Source organism: Quercus lobata, chromosome 5 (genome assembly GCF_001633185.2).
Source record: "Quercus lobata isolate SW786 chromosome 5, ValleyOak3.0 Primary Assembly, whole genome shotgun sequence".
Classification (NCBI taxonomy): Eukaryota; Viridiplantae; Streptophyta; class Magnoliopsida; order Fagales; family Fagaceae; genus Quercus; species Quercus lobata.
Genome location: NC_044908.1, coordinates 34,081,285 through 34,102,418, shown reverse-complemented (window position 1 = coordinate 34,102,418; position 21,134 = coordinate 34,081,285). Strand labels below are relative to the sequence as shown.

The window sequence follows — 21,134 nt, the reverse complement described above, 5'->3', positions numbered from 1 at the left end:
CATAATATTACTCTATGTTAAAACACTACTTATGGCCCCGAATCAGTGGGGTGTAATTAATGGTGATGTAAGACCTAATGTGTCAATAGTCCAAACGAGCTTTTCTTTTTAGGATATATGTGAGTTTGACTCGATGACCAATCTTGGATCAACTTTTCAAGACTCTCAGGTAGTTGATATATATCTGTGAAGCGAGGGATCAATGTTTGGATCTTTATTTGTTTTGTCTAGACCAAGTTCCTCAACTAAAAGCATTACCATTGGGTGTGTTAAAACAGCCAAAATACTATTTTAACAGATCAAACACCGAAAAACCTCACATGGTCACACATCCCATTATATCTAAAAATTTTGACACCCAGCTAGAGTAAACTGCTACTAGTAGTAGTTATTGTAGCTCGGTGCCAAATATCAAACTAATTTTTTATTCAATTACTATCCTCTCTTTCTCTCTCTTCGCTCTATGTCTCCCCCAATGTCTCTCTCTCCTCTCTCATGCTTCTCTCACTCATGATGGTTGTTTTGATCTGATTCTGGGTTGTTGGGTTTGCAATGGTGGCAGTTAGGTTGTGACAATTGGTTTTGGTGGTAGTTGTTGGTTTAACGGATTTTGGTGGTCGTTGTTGTGCAATTTGTAATTATTTATGGGTTTGATTGTGGTGGTGGTGGTTGATTTATTTGTTGTTGATAATTTTTTGTGGTAGTTATTGTTGGGTTTGATTGTGGCATGGTTGTGGTGATTGCTATAGACGAGTTGGTGGTGTGGATAGCTGTATTGAAGTGGTATTTTATTATGATGTTTATATTATTTTAATAAGTTTTTTATATTATTTTAATGTGTTATATGCTAAAATAGACGATGTGATGTACAATTTATTGTTAAGTAGGATGTTAAAGTAGATAAAGTAATTTTTTAGGAAGCTAAATACTAGTAAATTTTTTAGCATCCTAAATGTGAATGCTCTAATATTATGCAAACATTTTACTTCTTAGGCCTAGCTCATGATATAATCAGTTCTAGATATCTCAACTGATAAAATATCTTATCATTTGAATAAATTTCAAATTTCACAAAAATTATTAAGTTGGAAATGCACTTTTCGTCCCTATGTTTTGCCTTGATTCCCATTTTGGTCCATACATTTTTATTTACCACATTTAGTCCCTATTTAGAAAAACGCCATCCATTTTAGTCATTTCTGTCAGTACCCTAACGGCAAAATCCTAAGAGGCAGACGGAACTATTAAAATAATAGTAATAAATTTTATTTTGACATTAAAAAATGTCACGTCAGCATCTAAATTTAAAAAAAAAAATGATTAATTTTAACTAAATGAAAAAATTAAAAACTAAAAATCACATGAATTGAGATCTAAATGTGTCTTGAACAATAACACAAACCCATAATTTAAAAAAAAAACACACACACAAACACACAACAACAAACAACCATTCAACACTGAATTCTCCAAAAAAGACCAAATTGCATTTCAATAAATAAAGTAATCAAATCAAATAATTAAAAAAAAAAAAATTACAAACCCAATGAAAGGTGGAGAGATAGCCACATGTCCAACTTTTCACATGGGGAAAGGGTAGTGCCTGACTCCTGTCAATACCATAGTGATAGGCAACTCATTGAAAAAAAAATAAAAAATAAAATAAAAAAATAAAAAACCTGGCTTTTGGGTACTAGTGACTGGTGACAGAAGAAGAAAGGAGCAAAATAGAAAAAAGGAAGGAGGAAGAAGGTAAATGCAGATGAGGAAGAAGAAGAAAAGCTGAAAAGGTTTGTGCTTTTCATTTCATTTTATGTGGATCTATCGATTTATTGTGTTTTGGGATTGCAATTTCAAATTTGGGGTTAAGAATGAGAGATAAAAAGATAGAGAAAATGACACAAAGTTGCAAAACAACTCAAGATGATCTGATGAAGTCTTTTAAGTTTTCTTAGGGAAGAAGATCAAGAAAAGGAATGGAGATTTTAGGTGTGGCATGTTACGGGTCTTTGATGATTTTGTTGGGTTTGAGAAAATGGGGGCTTTGGAATTTATGAATTTGTATTTGAGCTAAATTTTTTGGGTTTTTTTTTTTTTTTTTTTTTTTTTTTTTTTTTTTTTTCTGTTTGTTTCCCAAGAAAATTTATAGCTTTATGGGTTTGTTGGAGATTGGTTTGTTTACTTGGTTTATGGGCTTGATTTGCTAGATAATTCGGTGTTGTATGGATGATTAGTTGTTTTTTTTTTTTTTTAATATCTGGGTTTGTATTCTTAAATCTGAGTTTGTGTTCTTAAATTTGATTGCTTCATTTATTGAAATGTGATTCAGTCTTTTCTGGAGAATTCGGTGTTGAATGGTTGTATGTTGGTTTTTTTTTTTAAAAAAATTTCTGGGTTTGTGTTCTTAAATCTAGGTTTGTGTTCTTGTTCAAAACACACTTAGATCTCAATTCATGTGATTTTGGTTTTTAATTCTATTTTTAATTTTTTTTATTTAGTTAAAATTAATAAATAATTTTTTTTTTAAATTTAGATGCTGACGTGGCATTTTTTAATGCCAAAATAAAATTTTTTATTATTATTTTAATAGTTCCGTCTGCGACTTAGGTTTTGCCGTTAAGAGCACTGACAAAAAGGACTAAAATGGATGGTGTTTTTTTAAATAAAAACTAAATATGGTAAAAATAAAATGTAAAGACCAAAATGAGAATCAGGGCAAAACATAAGAACGAAAAGTGCATTTTCACCGATTATTAAATAATATTTTTCTTACTAAATATATCATTTTTGTTATGTAATTTTTCATATCCCATATACATAATCTACTAAATAAATAAATAAATGACCTAAATTATAATAACGAAAAAAAAGTGTAATTACATAATTATCAACTTTTATAGACTTTTTTCTTATCATAGTTTGTCCTTGTATAGTTGTATGTATATCCTTACTAGAGAATTATTCGCATCGTTTAACTCGTCTTTTTATTGTATTTTGCGGCTGTTGCTATCTTTGTTCCCTGAATTGTACCTTATCAAAAAAGCAAATATGCCTGGTGAAGGGATCAAACCTATGTGATCCAGTAGAATCTAAGCCATCAATAATAGCGGGCCCACTATATTTCCTTTTCCAGCCGTGAATTTTACTACCAAATATGACATTTCCATTTCCTGATATCCATGAATCCCACCATTTCCATAAGCGTAAGCCGAACCCACCAAACATTGCTCAATTCCACTCATTGCTCCCCATTGCCACTCGCCGAAAGTCGCCCTTAGCATTGCAAGCAAGCGGGGACTTCATTATTATCACTTTTCTCTTCTAATATAATTTTATACCACAACTTGTTAAAGTAATCCGACGGACAATTATATGTCCATGAATTCATTAATTTTTTCTACCATTACAAATTATTACATCAAAATTCTGTTCTCAAACTTTCTACCATTATTTTATATAAATTAAAAAAAAAAAAAACATAATTTAGCATCCTTAAAGGCAAAGTAATAACTGTATTTAAAAAAAAAAGGTGTGAGGTTTTATATAATTGTGCATCTATTAATGGTGAAAATAAACTAACTTTGTAACTAAGATAAGCAAACCTCAAATACAATGCTCTCATTGTAGTCGACAAATTTTTGTGGAGCTTTCATGTTTCAGAAATACACATCACATCAGTTTTTTTTTTTTTTTTTTTTTTTAAATCAAGATATTCAAGTTAAAATTTCATGAGAATTGTTGTAACTTACTGTGAATTTGATATTGGCTTAAAAAATAGTTTTTTTTACTATTTAACTTATTTTTGCTACTATTCATGAGTTCCATTACACTTTTTGACACTATTCATGAATCTCATTGTCCTATTTCAACTACTTTTTAACTTTATCTATCGTACTTTTAGCAAAAAACTTTTATTTTTAACTAAATAAGTTATTCCCAAATAAACACTTATTATAATTTTTTAATTGTAAATTATTATATTAATTGAGATTGCATAGCTTTATCCATTTCGCATTTTACATATCATGAAAGAATCTCGTGCTTTTATTTTGTCTAAAAATTATGCTATACAATGAGCGTAACTCCCCCAGATCAAAAACCTCGTCAGTTCAAATGAAAGTGGGGTTCAAGTGTTCAACCGTTCAATTCAATCTCATAATTTCATTCGCGTGACTTTCACGAAAAAATACAGAGAATAATGGCGAGTACCTGACTTTCATTCGTTAACAATCTCAACCATTCCTGACATTTTCTGAATTTTAATATAAAAGAGAACAATGTTTGATGAATTTTTGTTTCTAAATCTCAATTTGAATAGTGTGAATCTAAGTAACATTTTTCATCTCATTATTATGAACACTGGCATCCGAAGATGTCGAAATTTTCTATTTTACCCCCTTAAAATTTACTTTATCTGTATATATTAAAAGGGTTCAGAAAGTTAGTTATTACTTTTTTTCTTGTCAAAAATATCCCTAAATTAATTAACCAACAACTTAAAAATTGGGTTAAAATAGTAAATTGGAAAAATAAAATTAGTTATTGCTTTTTTTACTATAAAAAATACCCCTACCTAAAACTTAAAAATGGGGTTAAAATAGTAAATTGACAAAAATAATAAATTCTTACTTCTACGTTGAAATGTCTTCCTGCTTCTAATAAACTACTACTTTTACGTTGATTTAAATTCCTACTTTTACTCACTAATTTCCTACAAAATAGGATTACTTTTTTGTTAGTTTTAAAACTCCTCCAATCTATAAAACGCCCTCCAAGCAACTAAATGCTTTGCTCATGTTTTTTTGTTCCTTATTGTATTGTATGGCCACGAATTTTGTGTTTTTTTTTCTTTGCAGAATTGCTAGTTTGCAAGGCAAACCTTTTTTTTTTTTGTGCAAAATTGCTTTTCTGCAAACCAGTTTTTTTTCCCTACAGAATTGCTGGTCTGCAATCCAGTTTCTTGCTTCCCCTAAGTTTGGTTTTTGCAGAGTTATAATTTTTTTGCATAAAAACTGGGATATTTATTGAAAAGAAACACAAAACACATAAATAGAGTTTTAAAACAAACAAAGCAGACACACAGGATTGAACAAAACACGAAACTAATACTACAACTACAACTACAAGACAGAACAGCAAAACTTAGAATTAAAACAACAACTACAGTACTACACACTAGCAGAAACTACACGGGTTGTTATATATTTGTATTTCTTTTATCATAAAGTCTCTATCTTTTATCTCAAAAAAAAAAAAAAAACCCCAGAAATCAAAGCAAAAGAGAGAATGAGAGACGGTGAGGGCTGAGAGAGGCAGACCCACCACGACGACACCATCACCAGACCACCCCCACAACCTAGCAACAACCCACACCACAAAACACTCCGGAATCCACCATATCCACAGCTGCATCACACCCACACCACCATTGCCAATCAACCACCACCCTCAATCACCCCCACCGTCATTCACCCATCACCACCACAACCACCATGACCCAAACCCACCGGTCTACGAAACGATTTCCTAGACCGAAGACCCAAGACCCACAACCTCCACCACAACCCAAGACCCACAACCTTCACCATGAAGGCACCTCCATGACCGAAGACCCATAACCCAAGACCCCCGACCTCCACCACGACCCAAGACCCACGACCTCTATCATGAAAGCACCTCCATGCCGATCTGGGAGGGAGACAAGCAAAATAGATAGAAGGAACAAAGCTCAACAGAGGGGAGTGAGATGAATGAGAGACAATGAAACGTGAGAGAGTAGAGGGAGAAGATGATGAGAAATGAAGGAGGAGAGAGGAGAGAGATAATTTATTAGAATAAAAAAATTCTTACAACCTGCTGCAGTGGGTTCTATAAATAAGAACCTACACTGTAGGAGATGGTATTGTGTGTTTCCATGCTTCTTCATCCTCACAGAGGGTGAAGAGGCATGCAACGGGAACACACAGAAGTTTCTCCTACTTGTAGTGGGTTTGTAAAAAATTCTAAGTTTTCACCTCGGATGGAGCATGTTTTTGGTAGGTGGGGGTGTAAAATAGCAACTTAGGGGGTTTTACGCCCCAATGTTAATTAGTGCTCTCTGAATTTTAGAGCATTCGCATCCCGTATTTTTAAATTATTTTATTTTACCATTTCAAAAATAATTTTATCTATTATATAATACAATTTTACAATACACTCAATATCCTAATTTTTATATTTCTATACAACACATTAAAATAATGAGAAATGATATGTTTACAACATTTTTATAACAAATCTTAAGTGACAGGTTGTTACTGGTTGTTATTATTAGGGCAAAAAAGTAATCTTAATACTAGTTTCAAATTTGAACCAATAATAACTAACCATCTGTGATTTGTTGTAAAAATATTGTAGACATAGCATCTCTCTAAAATAATAAATCTACACAATAAAATATATAACCCAAAACAATATCTCTCCTCTCTCTCTAATTTCTGTCTCTCTTCCTCTCCCTCCCTCTCTCACCACCATGAACAAACCCAAAGCCCAACACAACCACCATCCAAACCCAACCACCCCACCATCTGCTAATCATCAACAACATAGCCTGCCACCACTAGAATCAACAACACAACCTGCCATCACCACCATTAACAACACCACTATTGCAACACCTGCCACCCCAGCAAAATCACAACAAATCCATACCAAAATACCTAAATCAACCCAGCAAATCACAACAAATCTAAAACTCAAACCTAAACAAAACCCAAAAACCAAACTCCATACCACCACCACCAGAAATAAGTCTTTGTGCAAGGAATTGCTTCAAAGTTCAAACCCGCCATGCCGCCATGAGGCCATACGCTATTCATTCCTCCGACCCAAACCCACCATGCCACTGCCACCCACTGACCCAAAACCCACTCCTACACATATCAAAATCCCACTACCCATTGCCACTGAATACCCACATCCACTGCCACCACCGTGCCACATCACAGATCACCCCACAACCCTGATCAACCCACACCACAAACCATTACAAACCCAGATCAATCGATAAACCCACACCAGAAACTCATATCAACCCCACCATTGCCACACAACCTACGCCGCTGCCACAAGATAGACAATGTCGTATTGGAGGACCCACGTTGAAACACCTATGCCCACACCTACCTCTGTCGCTACCACCACCACATGGAGTTTTGGGTTTGAGAAAAAGGGGGTTTTGGGTTTAACGAGAGGAGAGAACAATTGCATAACAAAAATAAGAGAGAGAAGAGAAGGTAGACCGTGAGAAATGAGAGAGAGAGAGAGAGAGAGAGAGAATAAAATATAATTTAAACTTATAGAAGCTTGCAATAGTACCGTCATATAAGTAAGACGGTATTGTGGCACTATTGAAAAAAAATTTACAAGTACAAGATCAGGTAGTGGCCATATTTTGTGCTTTGATGCTAAAATCTCCCTACATATACCATTTGCAATACTGGATGTGCATGCTCTTATAACTTACTAGAATTATCGATTGTTCTCACAAGAAGAACTTAAGCTCGAATATTTTCATTGTAGTAAGAAAAGAAGAGGTTAGAGGTTGACATGGCTTAAGCAATAGTATAGGTAATCCAAAAGTCTAGAACCGCCTAATTATGGGTTATAAAGACATGAGCTATATATGACTTAACAACTGGGTAACAAGGATCTCATATTGGAAATTGATTCTATCATTGTATTGAACTTCATCACTTCGAACACAGTTATATTAAGAACATCCACATCAAATGTTTTTCAATCGTCAAATAAATGTCATTTACTATGGTGCAATTCTACTATTGGCTCAGATGCATTCTAAGAGCATCAGCATCATCAGATGTTTTATACTTATGTCATTTTAACAGATTAAAAATTCTATTTTATTATTTTAATACATCATTTTACAATTTACGATATGTAAATGGTATGTAAATAATATCTTCTGTATTTCAATTTTATATATTAAAATAATATATACAAATACTAAAATAACATTAATTATTTCTTTCTCTTTCTCTCTCTTGCTCTTTTGTCGGCTTCTCTAAACTAAAATTCTGAAGCTTTCTCTTGTATCTCCTTTTCACTGATCTCTCTCTCTCTTTGAAACTCACCGGTCACCACCACAAATAAAAAAAACTTGATCACCACCACCACCTCAAACCCACTGCCCACTTCCACCAACAACCAATCACAATATGTATAAAACTCTCCGGTCACCACCATGGGAGGAAAACAAAAACTTAGAACACGTCTCAAACTCACCACCACCTGAGGAAAAAAATTTGGCTGATCTCCTCCATGCCAGTCTCCACCAATTGATCTCTTCTTACAGCGAGGATCAATCTCAATAAGAGAAGAAAGAGGCGATGGGTTTGGCTTTACGGGTTTGGCCGGTGATGGGTTTGGCTTTATGGGTTTGGTTGCTGATTTTGTTTAATGTGATCGGTGAGGTTTTTCGGTGATTGGGTTTGCTGGGATTGATGGGTTTGGCTGGTGATTGGGCATGTTGTGCTCAGTGGATTTCGCCTGTAATTGGTTTTGGTGGATTTTGTGGTTAAAGGTGCTGCTTGGTGGTTTTTGCCGGTGATTTTATTTGCTGTGATCGGTGGTGATTGGCGGAGGAGTTGTTGAAGGTGGGTCTTTGATTGTTTTTGCTATGGAGCCATGGAGGTAGGTTGAGAGAGACAAAGAGAACACAGGCGAGGAAGATAAGAGAAGCCAGAGAAGAGAGAGAGAGAGTACGGAGGAGAGAGAGATGAATAAATAAAATAAAATTTTTTAGCATATATGCTCGTACTGTGTCAAATTTAGAATGTCACTGTAGCTTAATGCTAAAATTTTTGAGATTTAGACTGTGTTTGGTTCGCGTAAAATCATTTCCGGAAAATATTCTATTTTTCGGAAATGCTATTTGGCTGTCACAAAATTCATTTTACGGAAAATTAATTTTGGTGTTTGGTTCATTTAATCATTTTACTAGAAAATGCATCAAATCCGGCGAAACACTCGTCCGACGAGCGGCGCTCGTCGATTGCGTCGCTCGATCGACGATTGCGATCGTGCACCGCGCCGCTCGTCGGCGCGATCGTCCCTCTCTCTCTCTGATCTGGGCTCTCTCTCTCTCTCTCTCTCTCTCTCTCTCTCTCTCTCTCTCTCTCTTTTCGGAAGTGAATTGAAGTGAAAATGAAGGCAGAAATGGATTTCCGTGGTCAAAGGGAAAATTCGTAGTCAACCGGAAATCATTTTCCGGAAATAATGTTTTCCGTGACAGCCAAATGCATGCATTTTTCGGAAAATCATTTCCGGAATCACTTTGAAGTCGATTCAAACGCAGCCTTAAACATCTGATAATGGTGGATTTTAGGTGTTTAGTTTGACATTTAGCACACCTGATGTTAGTGCTTTACCCCTTAAATTTTATTTATTTATAAATATTTTATATACATACACACAAACAAATATATACACACACGCCTGTGCACACACATAAAATTTTAAATCCAAAATAATTATACTTGTTCCCTTAAAAGTTAAAAATTAGTCAAAAGAACCCCATAAAAATTGAATGAATTTAAAAGAGTATGACTTTTTGTGAACTTCATAACATTTTTGTTAATTAATTTTTTATTATTATTATTCAAATGACTTGGTTATATTCGCTATTTGGGATCCAAAATTAAAAGTTTGATGTTTTTTTTTCTTGGTAACACTAATTAGATTTTAATAATTTTTTTAAGGTGGAAGTTGGAACAATTTAGTTTGAGAGTATCATATTTTATGGACGAACTTATAATTTTGTGATACTTTTCCTTTTCCAAAAGTTTTGGTTCATAATACCTTGGATAGAGGAATCATAAGTTGACTTTTTATTAATTACTTCTTATTGCGCCACGTGGTTATATAAATTCATATCACGTATACATTTAAAAGCACTTAATCGTTGTGCCTTTTCATTTTGCCTGTTAAGTTTTAGTATCTACTCACCGTTTCACATAAGATGTATGTATATATTAAAACAAAAAAAATTGTCATTGAGAAGAAAAACATCAGTATGGCGTAAGGAAGAGAATGAGAAATCTGAGAAGAAAAGCATATGTGAGGTGTTTAAAGAAATTGTTCAGTATTATTTTTGCTATCATTGGTGTGGCTTGATTCTTGGACCTTTTCACTATTTAACAAAAAATAAAAATAAAAATTTGACTTAAAAAAAATCAACTGCCCAAACTGTTGGCAATTTAGAGGAGCAATATAATGAAATAACAAAATGATCCAATAGACAAAGAGCAAATTTGATTGACTTGGAAGCACAACTGAATATCATACTTAGACATTATTTGCCTCCATACAAGAGTTTCTAATGAGTTATTACAAATTTGTCCCCAAGATACAACCAAATTTATTGGGTTATACAAATATCAAATTTTGGAGAAGACCCATAAGTTTCTTGTATTTCTAAGAAAGATGAAAGAAATGAAGTTGAGAAGAAGTTACCAAATGAATATGAACCATTAATAATACCCAAATGATTATGACCAATCAATAGGCATATTTTTATTCAATATGGCTCGTTTCAGTTAATAAACACATTTTTATTCAATAGGTACATTTTCAGTCAGTAGGCACCTTTACATTCGATAGGCATATTTTTTGTCAATAGACATTTTTTCGTTTAATTGACACCTTTAATATATATTTACTATAAAAGATTATGACATTTCAATAGGCATTTTTGGTATATCCAATATAAAGAGTTATGACCTTTCAATAGACACCTTTTGGTGTCTATATATATATATATATTACAATCTATCTTGTATATACCTATATATACAACACACACTAAACTAGAGACACAACATTCTATCTCTTATTTATTCCTACAAAAAGTTAATAAATAAAACAGCATTGCTTTTTTCTACCTAACTAATAAAATTTTGTGCTATTTCTTTTAATATATATATATATATATATACACACACATATAAAGTTTCATGCATTTTTGCTTACTACTCCAACTAAAAAATAATGATTTTTTTCCACCGAAACTCATCTAGTAGATATTCCCTTGCATTGCATAGGTTAACGACTAGTGAGTGTGTGTGTGTGTGTGTGTGTGTCTCTCTCTCTCTCTCTCTCTCTCTCTCTCTCTCTCTCTCTCTATATATATATATATAAAGTGAAAGCTCAATCAAGAATTCAAATAGGATTCAAATTGCATTCTAATTTTATACCAAGTGTCATTCTAATTGCCCACTAATTAGATTCCAAGTGAAATTATATTTTAAATAGGCTTTAATTTATGTCAAATGTCATTCCATCTCCAATTTCATTTAAAGTGTCTTTACATGTAGATTCATAATTCTAAACTTAAAAACATAAAAAATTCAATTAAAAATTTATTATACTTCTATGTAAAAATTTGAATGAGTAATACTTTTAACCCATTTAAAACTATTTTTCAGTACAGTTACAACTAATCCAATATTTCTTACAAAAATTTATTTTACTTCAATAAAAATTTTAATGAAAACGTATACCATGTTATATAAGGTTATTTGTTCATATCTTATTTGAAAAATATACATATGAAATTATTTTATAACACCACAATAACAAAAATTAAGTAAATAAATTTTTTTTTTCTAAAGTGAAATAATCATGAATAAACAATTTGCATACTCTAGAAAATAATATCTGTGGGGCCAGAGAATTTGTGATCCCGACCCACTTTATATTAGGGCCCAAGACCCGCGCTGAAGAGAGATGTTGCCGAGGACATGCAACGAAAGTCCAAATGGCCTAGAGATGTAGCCGAGGACGATCTTGTCCTTGGCATCTCAAAACTTAGAAGGAAAGAACGGCATGCCATCAAAGGCAGCCCCCAAAGCGCTCCCAGAAGAAATGGCGAGTATAGTGTAGGAGCAGTTCAAGGAAAAGCTGTCACCTCCGCATTGAATGCACCAACAAACGTCCTGACCACATTAATGGGGAAAGGACCCCTGAATAGTGTGGCGAAAAAGAACAAGGTAAAGGCTATCATTACTGCAATTAAGTACTCTGCGTCTGACAGAGCCATGCTCTTCAGCTTTTACAACCACCTCCAACCACTTTGGGTATGGGCTAATAAGACAAGTATCAGCCCTATAAAACTAAACCTACACTTGGACGTTCGAGGGAGGGGAAAAACTAGTATAAAAGGAGGAGAAAGCAGTCCATAAAAGAGGGGAGCATGATGTATCGTCTCTAGGACCATTGAAACCTAGCGTAAAAGGAATAATAAGAACATTAAGCTCCTCGGACGAGGGCCAAGGACCGGAGCCACCCAGGCCGTGCCGAGGATAAAGTCTTCTTGGATACGCTCAGTTCACCTCTGTGCGATCATCATGAACACCATGACTAACGACTGTCCGTTCACCAAGGCCTAGCCTTTTAACCCACTCTCTACAAATTTATTGTTTGGGCCTTTAACGTTTGAACCCAATACCAATTTGTGATCGTTACAAATTGAGTCCCCACAATATCCTCACAAGTTTTTTTAAGAGCTTACAAAAACATTAAAATGTCCATAAATTGTATTAACCTTAAGTTGGAATTTCAATATGCTTCTAATTATGTTTATTTTTCAATACATCCATGTGTATGCATGGAGTTAAAAGTTAATCTACTTTTATTTCTATGACACATTTTGAAAAATCTATCAATGCTTTCATAAAATATACTTTAAAATAATCATCAATATATATATATATATATATATATTTTCTAAATGAAATCTCTTTTATGATAAATTTTGATATTTAATTTAATAGTATACGTCAGATTCTAAAGAAACTTAACCAAATAAAAAAGTTATACTCTTAGAGAAAAAAAAAAAAAAAAAAAAATCTCAAAGTGTTATCAAGCTACGAATGAAAAACATAAAAAAGAAATGAAAAATATGACGAACATCCAGGTGTTGGAACAGCAACAAGGTTTTTTTTTTTCCTATATTTTTTAATAATTTAAAGTTACAAAAAGACTAAAGTATTCTTTAAGCCCATAAAAATTGTGGTTATATTTAAAATTTCTATTAAGGCCCTTTATGTTTGATATTGTTTTCATATTGATTTGCCATGCATTTCCTCTAGTAATCTGATCATTAACTGTTTGGATGGAAGAATGGAAAAGTGGTAGAATAGAAAATGGAGAGAATTTGAAAAAGTGGAAGAATAGAAGAGATTTTAGTTTCTCTCTTTAGTATTTGATTGAAAATGGTGGAAAAGTGGGGAGATGATTTTTTTTTTTTTTTTTTTATTGAAAAAAGAAGAAGAAGAAGAAAGAATAGAAAATAGAGTTGGTATAAATTTACTTATATGTCCTTATTAAAAAATAATGCCCAATTAAAAAAAGAAAAGAAAAGGCAAACAACCAACCAAAAAAAAAAAAAAAAAAAAAAAGGCAACCACACAAGTTTATTAAAAAAGAAAATTCATGCCCAATATAAAAGAAAAAAAAAAAACAGTTAGATTAAACCCCACAAAAAAAAAAATAAAAATAAAAATAAAGAAAAATGGGAAGTAGTGTGCGAATGAGTGTGTCGCCCTCAGGACGAAGTTAAAAAAAAAAACGTCCAGTTAATCCAAAAAAAGAAGAGAAGTAGTGCTAGTGTGTATGTTATATCACGCTCAAAAAAATGCATATTGTATCACGCTTAAAAAAACCAAAGAAGAAATGCATATTGTATCACACACAAAAAAACCAAAGTAGTGAATCAAGAAGAAGAAGTAGTGAATCACGTCTAGCGAGTAGGGAAGAAGAAGAAGAAGATGAAGAAGTAGTAGAAGCAGTGAATCACGTCTAGCGAGTAGGGAAAAAAAATAAGAAAGAAATAATCAAAATATGAGAGGAGGGATAGTTCAGTCATTTGACAGTAACAACTCTTTTCCTTTTTATTTTTTTCTCAAATGGAAGAGATAGTATTTTAGTAGGTCAAGGACAAAAACACCTAGATCTTACCAATTTTCTCTCCTTAAAATCCAACCAACCAAACACACTTAAAAAAACATTTTCTCACCCATTTAATATTAGCTATCATTAGATTAATAAAACATAAATAGTCGAAATAAAAATTTTAAAATCCAAAGGACCAAAATAAAAGAGAAGTATTATGTTCATAATATTTTCACAATAAATTCCAAGTAGCAAGTTATCATTAGTTATTAGTCTCATTACACGCGTTTTGAGGTTTTTTTTTTTTTTAGTGTCATAATTTTTTATTCATTCTAATTTAAAGTTTACATATTTTTTCATTAATATTACACATTTAGAATATATAAGTGGATAAAGTAATTTGAAAAGCAACAGGATAGTGACCCTATTTTTTAGGTAATGTTTTAGTGCGAGTTAGAGTTGTATTTTTACTGGCGTCCTTTAGTTTTATCTCTACTTAAACATAGGGGCATAGAGACCTTAAAAAAAAAAAGAAAAAAAAAGAGGATTTCAAATAAAAAAAGTCCCTTAAATACTAGTATAAATTGATATGAATTTTTCATTGAAATTATTTTTTACTTATTAATAATAACCTGTGAAAACTTATTAGTTAAAATTTATTATAACTTGTAAAAATATTGTAAATATGAACTTTCTCAAATTAAAATATTCCAAACTATAGACAAAGAGCGATGCTAACTAAAAAAAAATCGACAACAATTAAGTTAACAATTACTAGTTCTGAAATTTGTTATAAAATTTTGTGCGCAATAATATAGACTTTCTGTTAGACAAAACTCACAAAAGTGTACTTTCCTCCTACGAAACCTACAGTTAATGTAAAAATAAAATTCCAGACCCAATTGCCAGTTGCCACAGGCACAGCTAATAGTAACTGCCACACAATTCATGACTCTCATACATAATACATTACATCATCAACCCACCTTCAAACAAGGCGCGTTATGCCCCAAGCACTTTAAAAATTGGAAACGAAAAAAACACACACCCATAGAAATAGGGGAATAGTCTGTGCCACGTGTACATCAGTGGGTCCAGATACGGCAAAAGAAGAAAAATAAAAATAAAAATATCCACAAAAAAAAAAAAAAAAATACAGGATTGTCATGTCAACACCATACCACACCATACCTCACACAACAAAACCCACATATAAAAGCCTCCCTCTCTCTCTTTCTCTCCCCATTATTTAACACATACACACGCTATACAACACCACCAACTAGATTTTCATTTTTCTTCTTTTTTTCTCTCCCTGAAACGACGTCGTAGTGAGAATATGAGCGACGACGAGTGGGTTAAGGAGGCCATGACCGACGACACGGTGGTGGTGGATTTGCTGTTAAGGCTCTTCCAAGCTCAGCCTCCTCTGCCGAAGCCTGTTCAGGCTGTTCTCCGCCTCGGCTGGACTGTCCGCCAGCGTCGTTCCAAGTCGGCGCCCAGACACGGTGACTCCACCACCACGAAGAAGAAGAAGGCAGAGCCTGCGCGAGCTAGTCCTACCACGCCGCTGTCATGGAGCGGCGCCACCTCTGCCAGCGGCGGCGCTCTCGATGGCTTTGAGGAGTCAAGCCGTCTTTCCAAACCGACTGAAAGCTCGAGATCTAAGGTTTGTTGCTCTGATTTTTTCCCATTTTTGTTCTGACTCAGTGAGTTCGTGTGAGCGCGGTTACGACTAGTGACTCCGTTTGGATATCGTTTTGTTTAATGCCTTTTTTTTTGTTGACGGAAATGCCCCTGTGGAAGTCGGATATTTACCTCTATTGGTTTTAGGAAGAGTCAGGGGTGAGTGATGGAACCTGGCAAAGGCATCATCACCATCTGTCAGATTTTTTTTTTTCTTCACCTTTTTTTTGCTTTTATTTTCTTTGTCAATTTACACTTATACCCCTCTTTGCATGGGGACGCGTCGTGATTTCCGGGGCTAGTTCCGTCATTTCATTCGCCACCGGATCGGAGAATGTTCGCCGTCCGACCTCGTTTCCTTTCTTCTTTTTATTTATTTATTTTTACATCCCGTTGACCAAACTGCCCTCGACTTGCCGCTTTTTTATTTTTATTTTCCCATTTATTTTGAAAAATATTTTTAACAATTCTTTCAGAGAAAATTGGTGACTTCCATTCAACGCATGAAGATGGAGGAGTCATGAGGCGGGCCTGATTGACTCACTCTTCACATTTTTTTTTTTTTAAATTAATTTTCTTTCACACTTTTTGTCTCCGTGTCATGCTCTACCTTTTGTCAAAATTACCAAAACACCGTTCCACTTAAGGGCACTCTCGTCATTCCATAAGTTAAGTTCCTTGTCGGAGTCCATACTCAATTTCAATTCGCCCGTAAAAATTTCCTTTTCCAAGCCAGAGTCAAAATTGGGAAGGGCATTTTGGTAAATAAGGGGGGGAATATGTCATTTTTTTTTATTGTTATGTAAATCTGGTTAGCTTTATTATTATGGGTGGCGTGTCATCGTGGCAAATAGGGTCTGCGTATAGTTTGGTGGGTAGTGTTGGTAGTGGTTTATGCACTTTATAATGTTGGCTGCATTTGCCATGCTATGGTATGGGGAAAAATGATTCCATGTTGGTCGCCGCACTTTTCCTTTTCCTGTGGGCGCACTGTAAAAATCAAATCATAAACCCCACCTCCCTGACCCCAAAACTCAACCCTTAAACACCAAACGTCGTCGTTTTCCCGCTTTTCACACGTGGTCTTTTGTATTTGTATTTAAGACAAAATGTCTGCATGTCAGTAACCCAATGTCTGCGTGACAGCTTGGTCGCAACGCCAACCTTTGGCTCCTCTGATTCGAATAGTAAAGAAATACTAGTATATATGTAGCAGTCAATAATGCAATGACAAAATCTAAACTGCAAAGTCTTTTGCAATTTCCTTTCGATCGAATCGAAAAGTGGAAAGTTCTCTTTGATTGGGTCGTGGTTCCTTAGAATGACAGCCTGTTACGCAGGCTTCTTTGCTTTTTCTTTACTGGGGTCCACTACTAAAGGTGGATTTTCATTTTAGGTCAAAATTTAATATTGCACTTATTTTTTTGTGTACTAACTCTTGAAAAAGTATACCTCATTTTAAAGATTGATTTTATTATATATTTTTTTTAAACAATTCCATCTTTACAGTAAGCTAAATAATAGAGGATAAGAATTTGTTTTTCAACTCATTTAAGCCTACTATCAAACATTAAAAAAAAAAAAAAATTATAATTTTTTTTTAAAAATAATTTGTTTTCTAGAAAATATTATTGTCCATACAAACATAACTTTGGTGGAAAAACATTATGAAAGGTGAAGTATTTGGATTGGGAAGAGGGTCACATTTGGGTGCGGTGTGGGTGTAGTTGGACACGTTTAGAAAAGGTCAAAGTGTGAATTTTTTTTTTTTTGGTTAAAAAAGTGTGAATTAATACACGTGTAATTAATGTAACGCGTATGGGGGGGTCACGAGAGCAAGTCATGTCACGTGATATTTCTTTTAATTCTGACGTGTAGAGAAACTATAGGTTGTAAACCATGCGGTGACGTGGACCACGCAGAGGAGAATTCCACACAGATTTTTAATATTTTTATATATATATTCCTTCGAGTAAACCAAGATGGTACAGTGGGAATGGGTGTCCCATATAATGGTTGCTTTTGAATGGGCAGCGAATCAAAAGAAAGTAACAAAAGGAAAGAAGTCCTGCTTAATTTGGTACTCCAAACAGAAGAAAATGTAGTGGGAGGTTCATGACAATTTGGTGGATCTTTGACTTTTTTGTTTAGCCTGAAATGATAGTAAGATACTCTTTAGGATTTTGCAATTGCATGTACAAGACAAGGACCAAGAAAGACACTTTCACAAATACAAAAACTGAACCATCTTTTCATCTTGTGATGCATGTATAAGATGCCAAATTTTGATCCTTGAGTTTGTTGGATGTGAATATTTTTATAATTTGTTACCATTAATGTTATTTTTCAGTTATTATTGACTGATAAATGATTAACTCTTAATTATTCTGTCCTATTTCAGGTAGCTGTTAATGGCGAAACGAACACCAACAAGAGGTCAAGAAAGAGAAAGGTAATTCTAAACTTTTGTGATTGTGAACCCATTAGTGAAGATTTTAATGGAGCAATTCTAGGCGCCAATGTTTGTAATTATGACATTGTGCATGAATTAGTAATTACAACAAAATTTTGAAAGATAGGTGTGATGCATTGAATGTTGATTAATGATCTTCTACAATTCAGTGGTCACAGCCAGTCTTGTCTTTTTAATTGTTTAGTTGTACATTTTTTTGTGCAATATCAGGTGGAAGTTACTTTCCAATCTTTCTGTCCAAACTTAAAGGAGCTCTCTCATTCATCATCCAATGTTGTTGATTCTATTTGAACAAATTGCCTTAACTTTGCATTGGTCCTTTGTTTATCTAGCTTTTGGCGAAGAGTAAAATAAAAAGTTGTATTCGTATCCCTTATATTTTTCTTCTTTTTGGGCAGTCGCTAGCTGAACTTAGAGAGGAGGAAAGTTTGCTATTGACGGAAAGGATAAATTTGAAAAATGTATGTTTCTTTGACATCTTTTCCTGGGATATCTTCTTGTTTCTCCTATGTTGTTTCCTTAATCTAAATATGTCTTATTGGAGATACCTAAATACTGAAATATTAATAATTTACTAATTCATTGAGCAGGAACTGGCAGCTTTGTGTCTCAGTCTTGAGAAACAGAGAGCTACAAATGACAGTTTGAAGAGAATTAAGGTTAGTTTGCCTCTCTAATCAATTTCTTTGTCTATTCACTTTTTCCTTTGCCACCCCCCTTGTGTTTATGTAAATCTTTTATCAAATCCAGCGTACTTGTATCAAGCCATGCTGGTTAGCAATGAATCGGTTTGCTCATAGTAAATTAATCTATGTTCTTTTAGATTATTCTAGGCTTCCTTTACATCCTTGGGACCTTGACTACAATGTGGTAGTAACTGGTACTAGGCATCAAAAACATTTGTTGGTGATGTGAAGTTTGTTATAAGCAAAAATAAGGTTGCGTGCATTATCTTCTGCTGATCTCGATCTGTTTCCAATAACCTGCTGATTCTAGTATGACAAGCTTTACTGCTGTAGTTATTTTTATGCATGCAAGGAGTACAGACCAAGTTGGCGGGTTTGAAATCTTAAAAACTATTTTTACATCATTAAGCTCATTACATTTTGCTTGCACTTGTACTGGGTTTCAGCAGTACAAGATTAGCCTACCAGGTGTGTGCGTGTGTTTTCCCCTGAAAATTAATACTTTTCACTAGCTGCTACTCAATTAATTTCCACTTTGCACATTAGTGAATCAATTATTATGCATCTTTGAAATAGAATTTGGGGAACATTTCACCATATTAATGCTATGTTGTTGCCTGCGATATATTTTACACTGGCTATTATATTAAGAAATTATGCAAAATAATCTGCACATTTGTGGGCCACACTGTCTGGGTGAATTGTTACTTCAGGGAATGATCACCTGCATGGAACTGCTTGTTATTTTGCTTTCAAAATTAAAAACTCCATTCTATCATTGGTGGTTCCACATTACATTAGCCTGAAACTGCAATGTGGCCAAAAGGGAGATTGACCAGCTTAAATAAATAATGTCATTTAATAACAGTATGTGACATGAGACAACATAAAAGCTAGTGCTTTTATATAGTTAAGATGCTTTGCAGAATCTAAATATATCTATATTTTGTTTTAGCATGATCTGCAGTCACAACAGAACGAAAAAACAACAACTGCTAGTGCTATGGCATCTGTGGCAGCCATCTCTGATCGACCCCAGAAAATTGAAGAAGTTTGTGATCCTGCTGCTTCAATCTTTCCAACGGGTGTCGCATGCAATGATGTTGATGCTGTACCACATCCAGGTCAATCAAAAATAGAGGAGGTCAAGGAGTCTGAAACGTCCTTCGTGTTACCTGATCTAAATCTTCCTTTTGACGATGACTCCAGAATGAGCTGAGAAGAACCAGATGTTACCGTCGATATTCTGTTTTCCTAATTAAGCGGGATCAAGATCATTAACTGCATTTATGCTTAATAAGTAATTGAATCAGTCTAACCATGTTGTAGGTTGAGTTATTATAATTGTAAGTAAAACAAAAAAAAAAAACAAAAAATACCAATCACCTTCACCGCTTCTTGACATGAAGGTGCGGATTTGTCATTTTATACATGGAAGGTACCGAGGGTAGTGTAGACTGTAGAGATCATAACCCATTAGTTACAGTTACCTTCTTTCTTCGCAGGTTTCTACAATAGTCCAAAATTCTTTTGGGGCCAACCCTCAATTCCTTCTGTTTCCTCTTTTAGGAAATATTTACCGATAAGGTGTAACTATTCTATAGACAATTAAATGTTTGTTTTCTTTTAGTAGAACAATTTGAATCTAGTTTGAAAGTATTTTTCTTGTTCTCTATATTATTACAAGATGAACGGCCTCTATTTTTTCATTTGTGTGAAGAACTTCGAAATGCTTCCATGGGCCATGTGGTCTGGTAATATTTTTGGCACTCCACCTAAGGGTCGGTCCACCACTGCAAAATGCAGAAATTTCTCAACGAATGCTTAGCAATGGCAGATTACTTAGTAATAATAATAGTATCATGTTGTTACTAAAAACAATAATTGATAAATAAATTAAATTTCATAATCTTCAAAATATGATTTAAATAATATCATTTCATGGAAACTACTAATTAGACTTCACCACAAAATGGAAATAAAATTATGATAATAAATTCATAAATGTTTTTAGGTGGTGTAGTTAAGACATAGAGTAGGTCTACTCTTGAGACTTGACATGACAGTCTATGGAATTTTTGATATAATAGTGATATAATATGCGTGTCGTCTCTAAGATACAACAGTCCAATCACTTTTCTGATAATCCTTACAAATTAATACAATTTGTAGGATGAGAACCCCTCAATAGTACTTTTTTACCTAGAAATATAGTGTATGAGGATATATATATATATATATATAATTTTTTTTTTCACAAAAGAATAGGAAAATATCATGCAAAATATTTGTTACTATGTGTAATGGTCAGAAGATAAAATCAACCACATTTCCTCTGT

At 33.8% G+C, this 21,134-nt stretch overlaps 1 protein-coding gene across 3 annotated transcripts; it reads left to right on the top strand.

Annotated features, from left to right (window-relative positions):
- The first annotated feature begins 15,132 nt into the window (after nt 1–15,132).
- Nucleotides 15,133–20,470, top strand: LOC115992937. 3 transcript variants are annotated; one of them, XM_031117183.1, is made up of 6 exons: nt 15,133–15,619; nt 18,038–18,088; nt 18,508–18,570; nt 18,700–18,768; nt 19,751–19,992; nt 20,035–20,470. In XM_031117183.1, the coding sequence occupies exons 1-6, from the start codon at nt 15,290–15,292 to the stop codon at nt 20,051–20,053; spliced, it is 774 nt and encodes a 257-aa protein (XP_030973043.1). In that variant the 5' UTR covers nt 15,133–15,289; the 3' UTR covers nt 20,054–20,470. The 3 variants fall into 3 exon arrangements, with proteins under 3 accessions (XP_030973043.1, XP_030973042.1, XP_030973044.1); XM_031117182.1 differs by having other exon boundaries at nt 15,135–15,619; nt 19,751–20,470; XM_031117184.1 differs by lacking the exon at nt 15,133–15,619 and adding an exon at nt 17,619–17,799 and having other exon boundaries at nt 19,751–20,470.
- The last annotated feature ends 664 nt before the right edge of the window (nt 20,471–21,134 follow it).